The following is a 15,117-nucleotide window of genomic DNA, read 5'->3' as shown; positions in this document are numbered from 1 at the left end:
CTGAAGACAATTACTCATGGCCGAGCAGGGAGGACACGAAACTGAAAATACTGACACCAAGATGTGGACCTTAAACACAACACAGTACACAGAGATGAGCACGGAGAGAGAGAGGCAGAGAGAGAGGCAGAGAAGAAGGATGAATACGAGGGGATGAGGAGAACACAGAACACATAGGGTGGGAACACGGTACCAGAGCAAACACCACAATAAAAACATGGACACAGAGGGAATCCAAATACCAAACCAAACAATCCAATGGACATAAGAAACAAAATACAAAACTACAGAAAAACTAAGAACACTGGGTCAAAATGACCCAGGACCATGACAGGGAAGGATAATGTGGGTGATATTTCCATCGGCTAACTGCAATGTGTGTGTGAGACAGGTAAGCATTCAAAATAACTCAAATACTTCAACATTGTCTCAAAATTCTTGATAAAGACTGAAATGTCAGCCTTTAAGCTTCGCCAAGCTTGTTCTATTCAGGTGTTTAGCTGCTAGCGTTATGAGGGGCTCTGTGAAGATGGCACTGTTAATATTGCAAATGAGTATCTGATCCAATAGTAATATTTAGCATCAATTAGTATCCAAGGATCAGTTTTTTGACAACTCTACGCGGCACTAATGCTGCCTACGCGGCACTAATGCTGCCTTCTGTACTGAAAAAAAAAAAATCAAGTATTGTTACCTTTCCAGAATTTTGTTACCAAAAGGTGCTATAAGACATACCTAATACATGCATTTTTAACTTCTATATGTAAGTGCTAAAAAAACACAAAGAATATTAAACTTGAACTTATGTAACAGACTGAGTCACTGTTTGCTACAGCAGCTAGACTAAGTACTATACAGTAGCTGTAGCTGTAGCTGCGTATATCAACAATTTTGCAGTTCTTTAAGTCTTTCAGATTTTCCTGGATGATATATGATAGACTCAATTAATTTGCTCAGCTTGTCTACACCTATACAAGGAATACAAAAAGTCATGCACAACACAAGCAAAAACAATGGGGAATACTCATGCATAAAAGGGTCGCAACAGGGTTAATGTGAATAAAACCTACAATACAAACAAATAATTTAAAGCCTCAGATCAAGCAGAGCAGCAGTAGAAACACAATATAGGAAACCCAAAGAGAAAGCCATCCAACGCTGTAGGGCAAGTTCTGACAGCTGAACCATCTTTCTGCCAATGTAACCCATGTTAGACCAAATGTGAGGCAGAAAAACACAGTTGTAAATATTGGTTTCAGCTGTTCATAGTTTCAGTGTAGTTACCAAGTTACCAAGAAACAAAAATACTAAGTAAAAATAAAGCAGACATGCCACAAACAAGCAATCAATATCAGTTCTAAATAATGTGGCAAAGTGAAGCACTATTGGCAGGTTGATTAAAACACCACGAGACACATGACATTGTGAATGTAAGAGGAGGAATGGAAAGCTTACACTGTGTTGCATTGTCCTCCAGACAGCCCTCTGAGAGCAGCAGAGAAATGAAGAAGAAAGAGATTTAATTGGACATCAGAGAAATAGAGAGACTGAGAGAGAGAATAGGGCCAAAATAATGACTAGTTAGTGAAGCAAAAAGTTAAATGATAAATGGTGCTGCTAAAATATTCTATTCACCAGCCTATGAGATTGAGTACCTCAAACCATTTTATTCACAATACATTTTCCAGTGTGAAATCAGCTGCTATCAAGTCTGATCAATGCACAGATCACCACCTGCATACAAACAGCAGCCTAATGTGGGAACGCAGGCTGAAGTGGTCTAATGACAGTGGTTGTTTCAAGCAATGCAATGCAATCAGTTTAGCAAAGTACGCCAACTTTTTAATACTTCAGTGTTTCACATGTATTTGTACTGTAAGTATTACACATAACACACCTAATAAATTTACACAGTGAGATGCAAGTACATTGAAGAACGGGTTAGATATGTTTTCCTGAGCTACCCAGTTCCCACTTCTTGGAACAACTTTTCAAATCTTTTGCAAGCAGCAGGCTGGAGTGCATGTAAGCATACATTATTAAAGATAGTGAAACCAGTGGGTTTTCTCTAAATGCACTTTTGCCTTTTAGATTTTTCCCACACATTTTAATGTGCATGTTATGAATCAGAAAAAAGTGGATTTGGTTCTAATTTTCAAATGAGGCCTGAGTGTAAAGATACGGAGTGTTCAAGAATAACACTTTAAAGGTTCTGGACATCTTTTATACAGTCACTGTGGTATTCCTAACAATTACAGCTATTTTTGGAGTAAAGACTACTTATGGAGACTCTCTGCTGCCTGTAATCACGTCTCTGCTCCTTCCTTTTTTCCATTTTAATCCCATGGAACAACTTGCACAGTTGAAGATTATAAAATGTACCTTTTATTTTAAAAGACAATACTGTGTTTAATAAACAGATTTACTTGTTGGAGTGAGGATTACATAAAAAAAAACATCGTCTAAATGGATTGGCGAGAGGAAAAATTCACAGCATAAGGAGCTATTTTCTAGCCTGTGTGAGTGCACACTTCAGCTGATATTCTGTTAGTATTACTTCACAATTGTCTTTTAACTGAATTTACTTAAAGCAGTAACTGTCGAGAAACATAACATATTCATTAAAGATTTGGTAGAAGGCCATATCGTGTTAAACAGCAGGAATAGTAACAATTTCAGACTTTTATGAGTAAAAAACAATAAAATATATCCACTCATTAGGTACACCTTTTCAACTTGTGTTAAAGAATAACACAACTATCTAATCAGAAGGTCACAAAGCAACAATGCAATGCATTTAGGGATATACAGATGAGTCCAACTGAGCATCAGAATTGGGAAGAAATGTGTTTTGAACGTGGCATGGTTGCTGGTGCCAGACAGGCTAGTCTGAGTATTTCAGAAACTGCTCATCTCCTGGGATCCCCCCCTCCCCAGAACTATCTCTATAGTTTACAGACAACAGTCAAAAACGAGAAAATATCCAGTAAGATGCAGTTCTATGCCTTGTTGATGCCAGAGGTCAGAGTAGAGTGGCTAGACTGCTTCAAGTTGATAGGAAGGCAACAGCAACTCGAATAAATACTCGTTACAGCCAACGTATGGAGAAAGGTGTCTCTGAATGCACAACACATCAAACCTACAGCAGCAGAAAACCACACCTGGTGCCACAGAAGACTGGAAAAATGCCACCTGGTCTGATGAGTCTCCATTTCTGCTGAGACGTTCAGACGGCAGGGCCAGAATTTGGTGTAAACAACATGAAGGAGGATTGTTCCTTAGCATGTCTATCTCTTTATGGCCACAGTGCTTTATGTTAGGCATGCCTACTCATACAAGTGTGTCATATCCATAAGAATAAGTCAGCTTGACATGAAACACACACAGCTTAGTTAATATCAGGTGCATCGCTTTTGCTGCTACATGACAGCAGCACATATTTTGTAGCAACAGGGGAAAAGATGAGGAGTCGTGGGCTGTGAGGCCCGGTTTAACATCGTATCAACTTATGGGCTTCTGCGCAGCTCTATAGCGAAGCTTGACGTTGACAGCCTCCTACACAATGTGCCTCAGTAGCATCAGGGGGCTCCGCAGACCTTTTTTGTAGCCTCAATTAATGTCTTAGCATTTTTTCATCATTCTGACGTTTGGTGGGTGGATGTTGAATCTTTTGTACGCTGTTGTTCAAGATGGCGCCGAGTATGGCAGCCTCGTCGCGAGCTCCCCCAAGCAACGGCTTTCTTCTGTGTTTAATTTTACTTTTCCTTTATTTTTTCACGAGCAGCACTTGTCTCCTTGTGTACGACCGACAAACCTTACTGGACATAAAAGACGGTCTTTCTTGTAACTTTCCGGAGTTCAAGTTTTGCAACACGGACGCTCCGTTTGCAGACCCCCCATTCATCTCACCTGAGACGCCTTTGTTCTCTGGCCCTGGAGGCCGCAAACGCCGACGCAGAGGGAGAAGATCTGGCGTTCTGGTTCGACTGAGACGGCGCACTTACAGACCACCGTTACCCAGTTTATTACTGGCTAATATGCAGTCTCTGGAGAACAAGCTGTGCGAGCTTCGGGCACGGATCTCATTCCAGCGAGAGATGCGGGACTGCTGCGTGATCTGCCTCACAGAAACCTGGCTATCGGACAAAGTACCGGACTCCGCAATACAACTGCCGGGGTTCTCTGTGCACCGCGCGGACAGGTCACAGGATCTTACTGGGAAAAGCAGAGGCGGTGGTGTGTGTTTCATGATCAACAACAGCTGGTGTGATTATGCGAACGTGCACCCGGTCAAATCCTTCTGCTCCCCGGACCTGGAGTACCTGATGATTAAGTGCCGGCCATTCTGGCTACCGAGGGAATTTACAGCAGTGATTATTACGGCTGTTTACATTCCCCCACAAGCCGACACTGACCGTGCACTCAGGGAACTGTACAGCGCGATCAGCAGCGAGGAAACCGCACACCCAGAGGCAGCGTTTATCACAGCCGGAGACTTTAATAAGGGAAACCTGAAGAAAGTCTCACCAAAACTCCATCAACACATCCTTTTCAACACACGTGGAAACCGGCTACTCGACCACTGTTACACCTCTTTCCGGGATGCATACAAAGCCCTCCCCCGCGCCCCATTCGGCCAATCAGATCACTGCTCCATCCTGCTCCTGCCCGCCTACAGGCAGAAGCTGAAACAGGAAGCTCCAACCCGGAGGGCGGTGCACTGTTGGACGGACCAATCGGAGTCTGCGCTGCGGGACTGTTTTGATCACGCGGACTGGGAAATGTTTCACGTGGCCGCCAGAGACATTGATGAATACACAGACTCAGTCTGTGGATTTATCAGGAAATGCGTGGAAGATGTCGTCCCATCCAGAACAGTCAAATCCTTCCCAAATCAAAAACCCTGGATTAACGGAGATGTTCGCGCGGCACTGGCGGCACGGAACACCGCCTTTGCCTCCGCGAACACATCGGACTACAAACACGCACATTACCAACTCCGGAAGACGATCAAAGCAGCCAAACGTGAGTACAGGGACAGGGTGGAGCAACAGTTTGACAACCCTCGGAGTATGTGGCAGGGACTAAACACGATCACAGACTTTAGAGGGAAAACCAGCACACCGCAGACCACGGCCTCTCTGTGTGAGGATCTAAACGTATTCTACGCTAGATTCGACACAGCGAACACCATGAGACCGGACAGTGTGCGCACCGCGGATGACGTCAGTGCGCACACTGTGTCTGAGGAGGATGTGCGGAAGTGCTTCAGGAAGGTGAACGCACGCAAAGCTACTGGTCCGGACGGGATTCCCGGCCGCGTCCTCAGGTCATGCGCGGCTCAGCTGGCTGGAGTGTTCACGCACATCTTCAACCTTTCCCTCTCTCTGTCTGTAGTCCCAGCCTGCTTCAAAATGGCCACCATCGTCCCTGTACCCAAATCCTCCACCATCTCCTCATTGAACGACTGGCGACCTGTAGCCCTGACCCCCATCGTAAGCAAATGCTTCGAGAAGCTGGTCAGGGACTTCATCTGCTCTGCACTACCCGACTCACTGGACCCTCTACAGTTTGCATACCGCCACAACAGGTCCACTGATGATGCCATAGCCCTGACACTACACACTGCCCTGTCACACCTGGAGAAGAGAGACACGTATGTGAGGATGCTGTTTGTAGATTACAGCTCAGCATTCAATACCATCGTTCCCTCGAAGCTGGACAGGAAACTGCAGGATCTAGGACTGAGCAGCTCCCTCTGCAGCTGGATCCTTAGCTTCCTGTCTGACAGACGCCAGGTGGTCAGACTGGGCAGCATCACCTCATCCCCCATCACACTGAACACTGGTGCTCCACAGGGGTGTGTACTGAGCCCTCTCCTGTACTCACTCTACACCTACGACTGCACAGCCACTAACAGCTCCAACATCATTGTGAAGTTTGCGGACGACACTACAGTGGTGGGTCTTATCACCAACGGTGATGAGATGGCTTACAGGGAGGAGGTCAGCGCCCTGACCCACTGGTGTCAAGACAACCATCTCACCCTCAACGTCGCAAAGACAAAGGAGTTGATAGTGGACTTCCGGAGGTGCAGAGAAGTACACACCCCCATCACCATCAACGGCGCTGCTGTGGAGAGAGTGAGCAGCTTCCGGTTCCTTGGAGTACATCTGGCTGAGGATCTTACGTGGTCAGTACACACAAACAAAACAGTGAAGAAGGCGCAGCAGCGCCTCTTCTTTCTCAGGAGACTGAAAAGATTCGGCATGAGCCCCCGCATCCTCAGGACCTTCTATCACTGTGCCATTGAGAGCATCCTCACTGGATGCATCACCACCTGGTATGGCAACAGCACCGCCTACAACTGCAAAGCTCTCCAGCGAGTAGTGCGGTGCTCTGAACGGATAATTGGAGGTGAGCTTCCCTCCCTCCAAGACATCTACAGGAAGCGGTGCCTGAGGAAAGCGGGGAGGATCATCAAGGACTCCAGTCACCCCAGCCATAAACTGTTCAGACTGCTTCCATCAGGAAGGAGGTTCTGCAGCATCCGGTCCCGTACCAGCAGACTGAGAGACAGCTTCTTCCATCAGGCCATCAGACTGCTGAACACGTCATAGACACCTCAGCTTCACTACTGGAACTTCAACATTATGCACTCCACACTGTATATAAATGCCACTTGTTTTGCACATATTCAACTCTGTATATTTTATATATTTTATTATTATTATTATTATTATTATTATTATTTATTTATTTATTTATTTTTTTACTATTTAATTTGTAAAAATGTGTATACACACACACACACACACACACACGTAGGAAAATATTTAGTATACACATCCAGAAATGCATACACTATTATATATTGTACATATATTTATTAGTTTCAGGTTGGCCATTCTTGTATTTTGCTCGTTTGTGTTGTTGTGTTTGCACATCTCTGTTGCTTGTGGGGCTCGCACACAAGAATTTCACTCGCATGTGCTGTGCCAGTGTGCCTGCACATGTGATGTGACAATAAAAGTGATTTGATTTGATTTGATTTTGAACATTTTGCACATTTTGGGATAAGGCTTGGGCTTTACCCTTCTCTCATGCTCACGAGGAATATGTATTAAACAACATGTCCAGCTTGTGTTGAAAAAGCGTGTGCTGTTGTGATTTTTCTCTGTAACCATCAGCAGTGAGTGAAAGAACAGAAATATTTTAAGTCCGAGTACAGCAGCAGTGGAAGTCACACAGCACCTGGGGGCTATATGGACTATATGAACAAGCCTCTATTTTTTCTGGCCTTTTGACATGAGCCCCAGTAAGTCGACCTTAAACTCAGCATGCCACCACCGAGTCTGCCTCTGCCAATAAAATTTCAAAAACACTCCACTTCTGTACAGTGGAAATCAGTTGAGCTTTTGAAAAATATGAGAAAGGAAGCGTGTTCTGCATCCTTTGTTGGCAGAATCCTGACTTCTTTACTGGAAATCATCATGCATTAGCACCGCATGAGTTAGGCTTTAAAGTCAAGGCTTTGTATTCGAGGTTTGCTTTAGGAATGGATCAGTTCTTCCACATAAATTATTTCATCTTTCAGTCATCTCTGGAGCTGTTTATATCACAAAGGTAATTATTATTTCATTTAATTTTTATAACTGCATTTTTCAATCCAGGTTTACAGTACTGGCGAAATTATCTAGTCTCGGTGCATACCAGTCTATCCAGGCTTGTTCCAGCTGCAGTGGTTGGCCTCTCCTCAGGGGTGTAGGGCCTGAAACGCCCACTGAACACATCTGAGATGCCCCGCACAGACCTGCCTATTCCTGATGGCTTTGGTTGGCCACACCCTTGAAAGACCTAAAAACAGAAGAGAGGTACACAAAGTTACCGCAGAGAAAAGGCAGACGCCAGGGAAAAGAGGATAAACTGCCCAGTTTTGTAATAATAATGCAATATTTCCCCATAATAATGACAGCGAACTTTGCAGTGATAAATAATTTAGTTGTCAGCATTCAGAGGATGCACAAAACTGCACTGAGCCAGGGCTGAGTCTGTTACTTTGTAGATTACACATCCATTTTGATCCCACAAAACTTGTACTTTGCTCTACCACTGATATTTCTCCCTCTGTCAATTTGCTCTCAGCACCATTTCTGCTCTGTGATTTGAGACAGCCAAACTGTAGAGAGCCGTCCTGAAACCAATACTGTCTATCAGTGATGAGTCTCTTTTTAAATGAAGTGTGATATTGTTGGGAGAAAAGGAATTAACCCTTGATATGTTGTTACTCAGTCGTCCTAGCGAGATATAAAATTAAGAAAATCTGACATCTGACCAGGATTCTGTGTCGCATCCTTGTTTTGCATCCACGTTATCACAAACTACAACTGAAATGAAGCTGTCAGCGTACAGAAGAGATAAAAGTAATAGGCTAATTTTATTCTAAACTGCAAATAGGAAAACTTTTGGGAGAGGAAAATGCAGAATTGTAGCATTTTGTAATATTTAGTGTTACATGGCTGAGCGATACAGAGAAAGTAACTACCCGGGAACAATGTAAACCCGCACACACATTGGCTTTTTTAAAAGGAAAGTTCTTAAATTTAACAAACAAAAGTTCAGTTGTTTATGCTTTGAGAAGTGCAGATTCACCACTGGAATCTCGCATTAATCAGTGTGTGGCTCATAGAGGTTCATATGAACAGCAGATTGCTTTAAAGGCCCAAACAAGACACCTCCAAACAGCACAGCTCATTAGCATTCATCCCTGGCACGTTTACTGGCCCCTGGCTCAGTAGTGATGGAGCACCCTAATGTATTAGATGGCTGTCATGACAAGAGACTGCTTTTTTCTAATATTTAGCAATTCTTCACCATGATTACGCTTCCAATATCTTGTACATCGCACAAGCAAAATGTTTTTCAACAGGTTTGAGGAGCAGTAAACGAAGAACAAGACAACTCAGGGAAATGGTCAAAATGTGAAAGATTATAATCTGACACCAATCTGTCAGCCAAGCACAGCCTCAGAGAAGTGAGACGTCAAGCGCATTGACAAGGGGTTAAGTTGGACATTGACAGCTGTTTGATATGGGAGACAATGTGACGGCTAATTCACAGTGACTTTTGTAACTCTGGCATGGAGATGGGCCACACGTAACCATCAGAATAACAATGATGAAGTGAAAAAGCTGCCTTTTGACAAGAAAGGCAGTGAAAAACCATCCACTGTGTGATAATATCCTAATTGTGCCACTTCATATTTAAAATGTGCCAAAGACCAATTTACAATATGAAGTCTAAAGAGGACAAAGACAGAATTAGCAGCGAAAACGTTAATATGTCCTGTCCCAAATTTTAGATATGCGAATACAATTGTGATGTTTAGGAGACTGTGTTATGTGTAAAAGCTTGTCACAGGGTTCCAAATATATGTTGCATTTACATTGCACAGATTGACATATTTCTGCTGAATCATGCAGATTCATATGAATAACAAAATAAAAAGGGACAATGAGATGAGAAGTTGAGGACTGCTAATATAGTCCAGTTATTATGCTCATTATTTCCTGGATGAGATATTAGACAAGGCAATTTTTTATGTTACTTGTGGTTTTACACTACTTAAAAATGTACACACTGTTTATCAGGTCAGATATTGTGTGTGTGTGAACACTGTTTTCAGCACAAATTCAACAAAGTCAGCACAGCTTCTTCAGGATACAGTACCTTGGCTGACACTTGCATGCTGTTGTCCTGCATAGTCATGATAGCGTCAGAGATCTTGATGTCAATTGGTTGTATAACTGCTTCAATATTGGAGGGGCCTTGCAGCCTGTCTGCCACCAGCAGCATGGCATCTGTCAAAACACAGAGGACACATGTCAGTTTAGAAATATTTAACACAAATGGATTGGTTCTCCATTATGAGTGAGTATCAGTATGTTAACATTGCATTTGAGTATTATCAGCTTTCAGCACAAAACCCTCAAAGTATTAAGCTCTGCGACTGCAACACTGATTTAAACAACAGGGCAAACAACTGTCTCGAGATTGTCTTGACAACCAAAAATTACAAATCCGAAAAGGAACCTGCAATTTCCATTGTTTTTGTAGGTTGAAATAGTACATCAGGTAGAAAATAAGTAAAACTACTTGCAAATGAATCAGCCTTTTCATGTTCAGCGACATGCGATACAGTTCAGTAGGAAATATTAAAGTCAGAAGTTTTTTTTGTAGAGGAAAGAGGGAAGCATCATCATGGCAACTATGACAACAACGTTTAAAAAGACTGGCAAAGATTTTTACCCAAACAATGATGTTTTTTGATGCCTGACCTTAACCAACTAGCTTTACTTCTCACATATGAATCAAACTTGGTGTAAAAGTCAAAAGAGTTTAATCCAGCACTGCCAAACCAACATCTAAATGTTGACTTTTAATTATAGATTTTTTTTTCCACTTTTTAATTCAATTCAATTCAATTTTATTTATATAGCGCCAAATCACAACAACAGTCAGTTCAAGGTGGTTTATATTGTAAGGTTTAGACCTATGAGACCCTACGAGCAAGCGCTGGGCGACAGTGGAAAGGAAAAACTCCCTTTTAACAGGAAGAAGCCTCCAGCAGAACCAGGGAGGAGCAACCATCTGCCACGACTTTAATCTAGTTTTATGACTAAAAAAGGATGAAAATATAGTAATGACATATACAGCAAAGTAAATAACATATAATTTAAAAAAACAAAACCAAACCCACACATATTCACAAACACTGGCAGGCTCTGTGCCTGTTTTTTCCCCCAGAAAAACATCATACGACATAGGGTATGATCATGAATTTTAAGCAAAAACAAAATACTCAGCTGCCAAAACATGCCGCTTGTCTTAATTTAATTGCTGCATCTTCTTTTCTTTAAATGTGTCAGAATATTTTCAGTGAATAACATCTCTTGAGACTCCGGTGGCTACTGAATGATGCACCAGGAATGATTAATGAACTGATTACCAATCATCTCGGGACCTAAGCCAACACATTCTTCTTCAGTGGATTGTCTCTTTTTAAACAACATGACATCTTGATTCATGGATCCAAACAGTTCCACTTTAGTCTCGTCACTCTGTTAACAGAATCCTTCAATCTACAGGCTGATCTGTTACTTTCGTCCACATTTAAGTCAGCTTGTGTTTTGTTTTACTCGGTAAAATTGTGCAGCAAAAGTGCCGTCATGAAGTCCCTGCTTGCAAACAAAACAAAGAGTCTTAAGGCACTTTAGCAGTGTTTTGATTCTCGCGTGTTTCGCTGTGAAGACAGATACTCTGCTACATCTGGTAGATGTTCACAGTTTTGATTTCCCATGTGAATTTTGTAGCCTGCTCTCTTTTCCAGCAACACACCTATAAATCATCGGTGTCATGGCTTGTGTTACTTAAGTGTCTGTGTTTGTATTTTATTTCAAAACCCCGATGAAACCTTCCAGCTGAAAAATATAGCTATGTAATATTTCCTTGACAAAGTCCTTGCTTGTTTAGTGTTCTTCTTATACTCTGCAGATTCTTTGTTCTTGCTTTCATTAAGTCTTTGGCAGTCGTGTTTATCCAGGGAGGTTTCCTGCTGTACAGTGACTTTAGTATCATGCTGCCAAAACTGTATCTTGGAATTTGAAGTCTTTGAGCAATCTTTAAAAAAAAAATGGTTTAGTTAAATAATTTCTTATCTTAGCTTTTGAGACAGCACCTTTATCTTATCCAGGTTTGCTGCAGAGCTTGGACACCTGCATAGGTGAGAATAATGCCTGTACCACAGGTCGGTCTAGAGTTCCCAGAAGCTTAATTATCTTTTGACAGCCCTATATTACAATTTTTCCTTTTTAAAAGAAGGTGGTGACGCTCTGGAAATATAAATAACAGGGTCAAAACCATAGATCCTTCTCACAACACACCAAAAACACCCAATTTCCCATTTCAGTGTTTTACAAAGGCATAAAAATGTCGCCATCTCTCTTTCTGACATGTCATTGGTTCTTGTGCCGTGCATCTGCGCGCTGTTGTTTTGGACCCTCTACCACCTGTAGGCTCTGGGCAATATTTGCTCATCACTTCCCAATTTTATACATAGACTATTTGTGCAGAGTGATGAGCCTAGATGCCAAGCTCTAACAATATTCTGCTGCTGTAAGAAATGAATCATTAGGTTAATTTGCAAATGTTCAGTGACATAACTGAATATAGGAAGAGCACACCAGAGAGGCTGAGTCATGAAGAAGAAAAGGTAAGGGGAGAGGAGTTAACTGCGAGAAAAGGCAAGGGCAAATAGATCAACAATTTAAGAAGCTGGAGAGCGTTGCTTAAAGAGCTAAATATACCCACTGGTAGGCATGTGCAAGTGTGTGTGTGTGTGTTTTTATGTGCACACACACCTATATACACATACATACATACATACATAAAGCAGGGGCCGTGACCTTGGACGACTCTCGGCACAAATCGATACCTAAAACAGATTACCCACCGAACCTGACACTTTTCATTTTCATTATAAGACTGTGATATTAATATGTTCATACAGAAGAATGGTACTATTGATTGAGTCGGGCTGGGAGATGTCTGAGGTGAAAATAATGTGTTTGATAATACACTGTCCTGTCTCTCAAAAAGTAATTAAAAGTCTCGTCTGTGGGTATAGCACTGGTTAAATGGAAGGGTAGAGATATCAAGGAGACGTCTATCTCTGTGCAGTGACATTTGCAGGGATGTGAACAAATCAGGAAAAGCCTATTTAGCCCAAAGGGCAGAAGAAACACTGTTCTGGCTCCACTGAGTCTTCAGTAATGTTTGAATCAAATGTGTAAGTCATTAAATAGATGTGATTATAACCAGAGTTCTGGCACGGAGTGATAAGTAGCCTCTAGGTCTGAAGCCTGAGGGGGCGAAGCCTGCAACGACGCTGCCAAAAAGCAGAACTTCATCCTCTTGCATGGCCACTTAAATCAGGTCTAAATGACTGTATGCAATATAAAATGCTTAAACAACATCGAAAACTGCTTCTGCTGACAACAAATTATTTAGTGAATATGGCTCCACAGCTTTAGGTTAAAAAAACTGTGCTTTTTGAAAAAGCCGTGTTATCGTTTAACATCAACTAACAGATATGATGCAAACATGTTTACAGTAGCCAGCTGCAGTGTGTGGGCTCCTCTCAAAATTACACACAATGCCCAAGTTTATCATAACTGAGCAACGTATCAGTTGGTGACACAACGACAATGGAAGTCTGCAGAGACAATACTTGTCATTTGAGTATGATGTTGTTTTTTTGGGGTTTTGTGTGGAATCTGTTAACAGTAAGGAAACTGTAATAAAGCATCACTGCATCGGTACATTGTCTGCCACTCTCCCATCACTGCTGATGTTTTGTTGTTGCAGTGCAAGTTTGCAAATGCAGTTTCAAAACAGCTCAGTAGTTTCAAACTACTGAGCACTCCAAAAAAATCAGGGCAAGAGGCTCTTATGTCTAAATGGCAAAGCAGGTCATTTGTCAGCATGATTTTTGAGTGCGTGCTAATCGGACACCCCTGTGGTTCAGGCATGATTATGTTTAGGCAACTGACATTACTTTCTAATGGTCAGAAAGTTGTTATTGTTGTTAAACCAAATCAATAGTCACTGATTGTTGGTAAAAGAAAGAATATAAAACCATTACCCAAGAGTCAAAACTGAGCTCTTTATCCCCCAGTGACTGCTCTAAGGAACTTTTCCTGAGATTGAACTGCATAATCTCGGTTTTAATATTATGCATTTTAGCCTTGTGTGGAAACTTCACCTTGTTCACTAAAGAAAAGCTTAGGGGTCTTGTAAAATTGACAAATAAGATCGTTGGGGTAAGTCAGCTACAGCTCTTGCAATTACAGTGCAGCACAGAGGCACTGAGGAAAGCCAATACCATTCAAGACTGTCCTGACCAGCCATTGTGGAATGTGTTTAGCTCCTGCCTTCAGGCCAGCATTTCCGAGTGGCTATCATGAGATTTAAAAAACTATAAAATCCCCCTTCTCTCAGTGGCAATTGACAGGGCAGGATATTAAGCTCACCCGCTTGACTAAGAGGAGTGATTTCGGAGACAGATGAGTACAGATGAGGGAGTACTAACCTTTTTCGAGAGGGGTCTATTAAAAACAAAGATTAAATCACTAACCTGGTATTAACAATTAACAAATTAAGCTGTAACAGCTCTCAGGTCTAGTAGGGCTGTGCAGCTGCCATGCTGCAACACAGCCTATTCAAAAGAAAAAAGTGTAACATTAATATGTAACATCACTGTTATTATTACATCCTTCATTTAAACTTTTTCTCTGTTTGAGATCGAGAGCTCTTTTTCAGGGGAGACCTGTGTACAAAGACATACAACCACATAATGAAATGAACTTATATGTGATCACAAATTAAGAAACATATATTCAAGAGTTGCTGCAGATAAATATATATGACCTTTTAAAATGCTCCAATGAAATAGGAGAATGTAGCTTTGTAGTTCTTTTGTAGTCTCCATTTGTAGGCAGGAAAATATAAAGTAGTATAAAGTAATTCATTTTCATTTCAAGTACAGCTAATGCTAAAACCTCCTGGGACCTGACATTGACAATCTATGCAGTAGGGCCTTGTAAATAAACCTCATGCAAGGTTGCCTGCTTTTATTCATTAGGGAGGACCATTCCACTTTTTCATGTAAGATACAATGGTGAGTAAGAAATTAATCACCTGTGCTAAATTGCAACGCCCGGTGATACACAGAGTCAAGCGGCTTCAAGGTGGTCGAAGCGTGCATATAAACAATATCCCTGCAATCAAGCACAGACAAAACTGTGGACTACACAGTGATCTGACTATCTGCGAATGACAAAGACCTGAAGAAACAAGATCCCAATCTCTGTCTTTAACTTTGACAGGTTTTCCACATGTTTTTTTTTAAACTGTAAAATCTCTAGTATTTAAATAAAACCAGATACCTTTACAAAATAAAGTCAGAGAAAGATTAACAAAGACATTTATCAACATGACATTATGTTTCTGGTTACTAGTGCTGAACAGTGTTGGTCAAGTTACTTGAAAAAAGTAATC

The 15,117-nt window shown here is 41.7% G+C and overlaps 1 protein-coding gene across 3 annotated transcripts in view; it reads right to left on the bottom strand.

Moving 5' to 3' along the window:
* LOC146583435 (glypican-6-like) overlaps positions 1-15,117 on the bottom strand; it is a 163,562-nt gene that overhangs the window by 47,514 nt on the left and 100,931 nt on the right. For 2 of the 3 annotated variants that reach the window (XM_085271570.1, XM_085271551.1), the window contains exons 5-7: positions 9,730-9,860; positions 7,714-7,857; positions 1,456-1,485 (exon numbers count right to left, since the gene is read on the bottom strand). In XM_085271570.1, the coding sequence (XP_085127696.1) occupies positions 1,456-1,485; positions 7,714-7,857; positions 9,730-9,860 (305 nt within the window). The remainder of the gene's footprint in view (positions 1-1,455; positions 1,486-7,713; positions 7,858-9,729; positions 9,861-15,117) is intronic. The other variant, XM_085271560.1, reaches the window with a different exon arrangement.

Source organism: Mchenga conophoros, linkage group LG1 (genome assembly GCF_057382185.1).
Source record: "Mchenga conophoros isolate Kocher_MC1m ecotype Shallow Benthic linkage group LG1, M_conophoros_male_GT1.1, whole genome shotgun sequence".
Classification (NCBI taxonomy): domain Eukaryota; kingdom Metazoa; phylum Chordata; class Actinopteri; order Cichliformes; family Cichlidae; genus Mchenga; species Mchenga conophoros.
The sequence above is the reverse complement of the archived record's forward strand: the minus strand, read 5'-3'. Positions and strand labels throughout refer to the sequence as shown.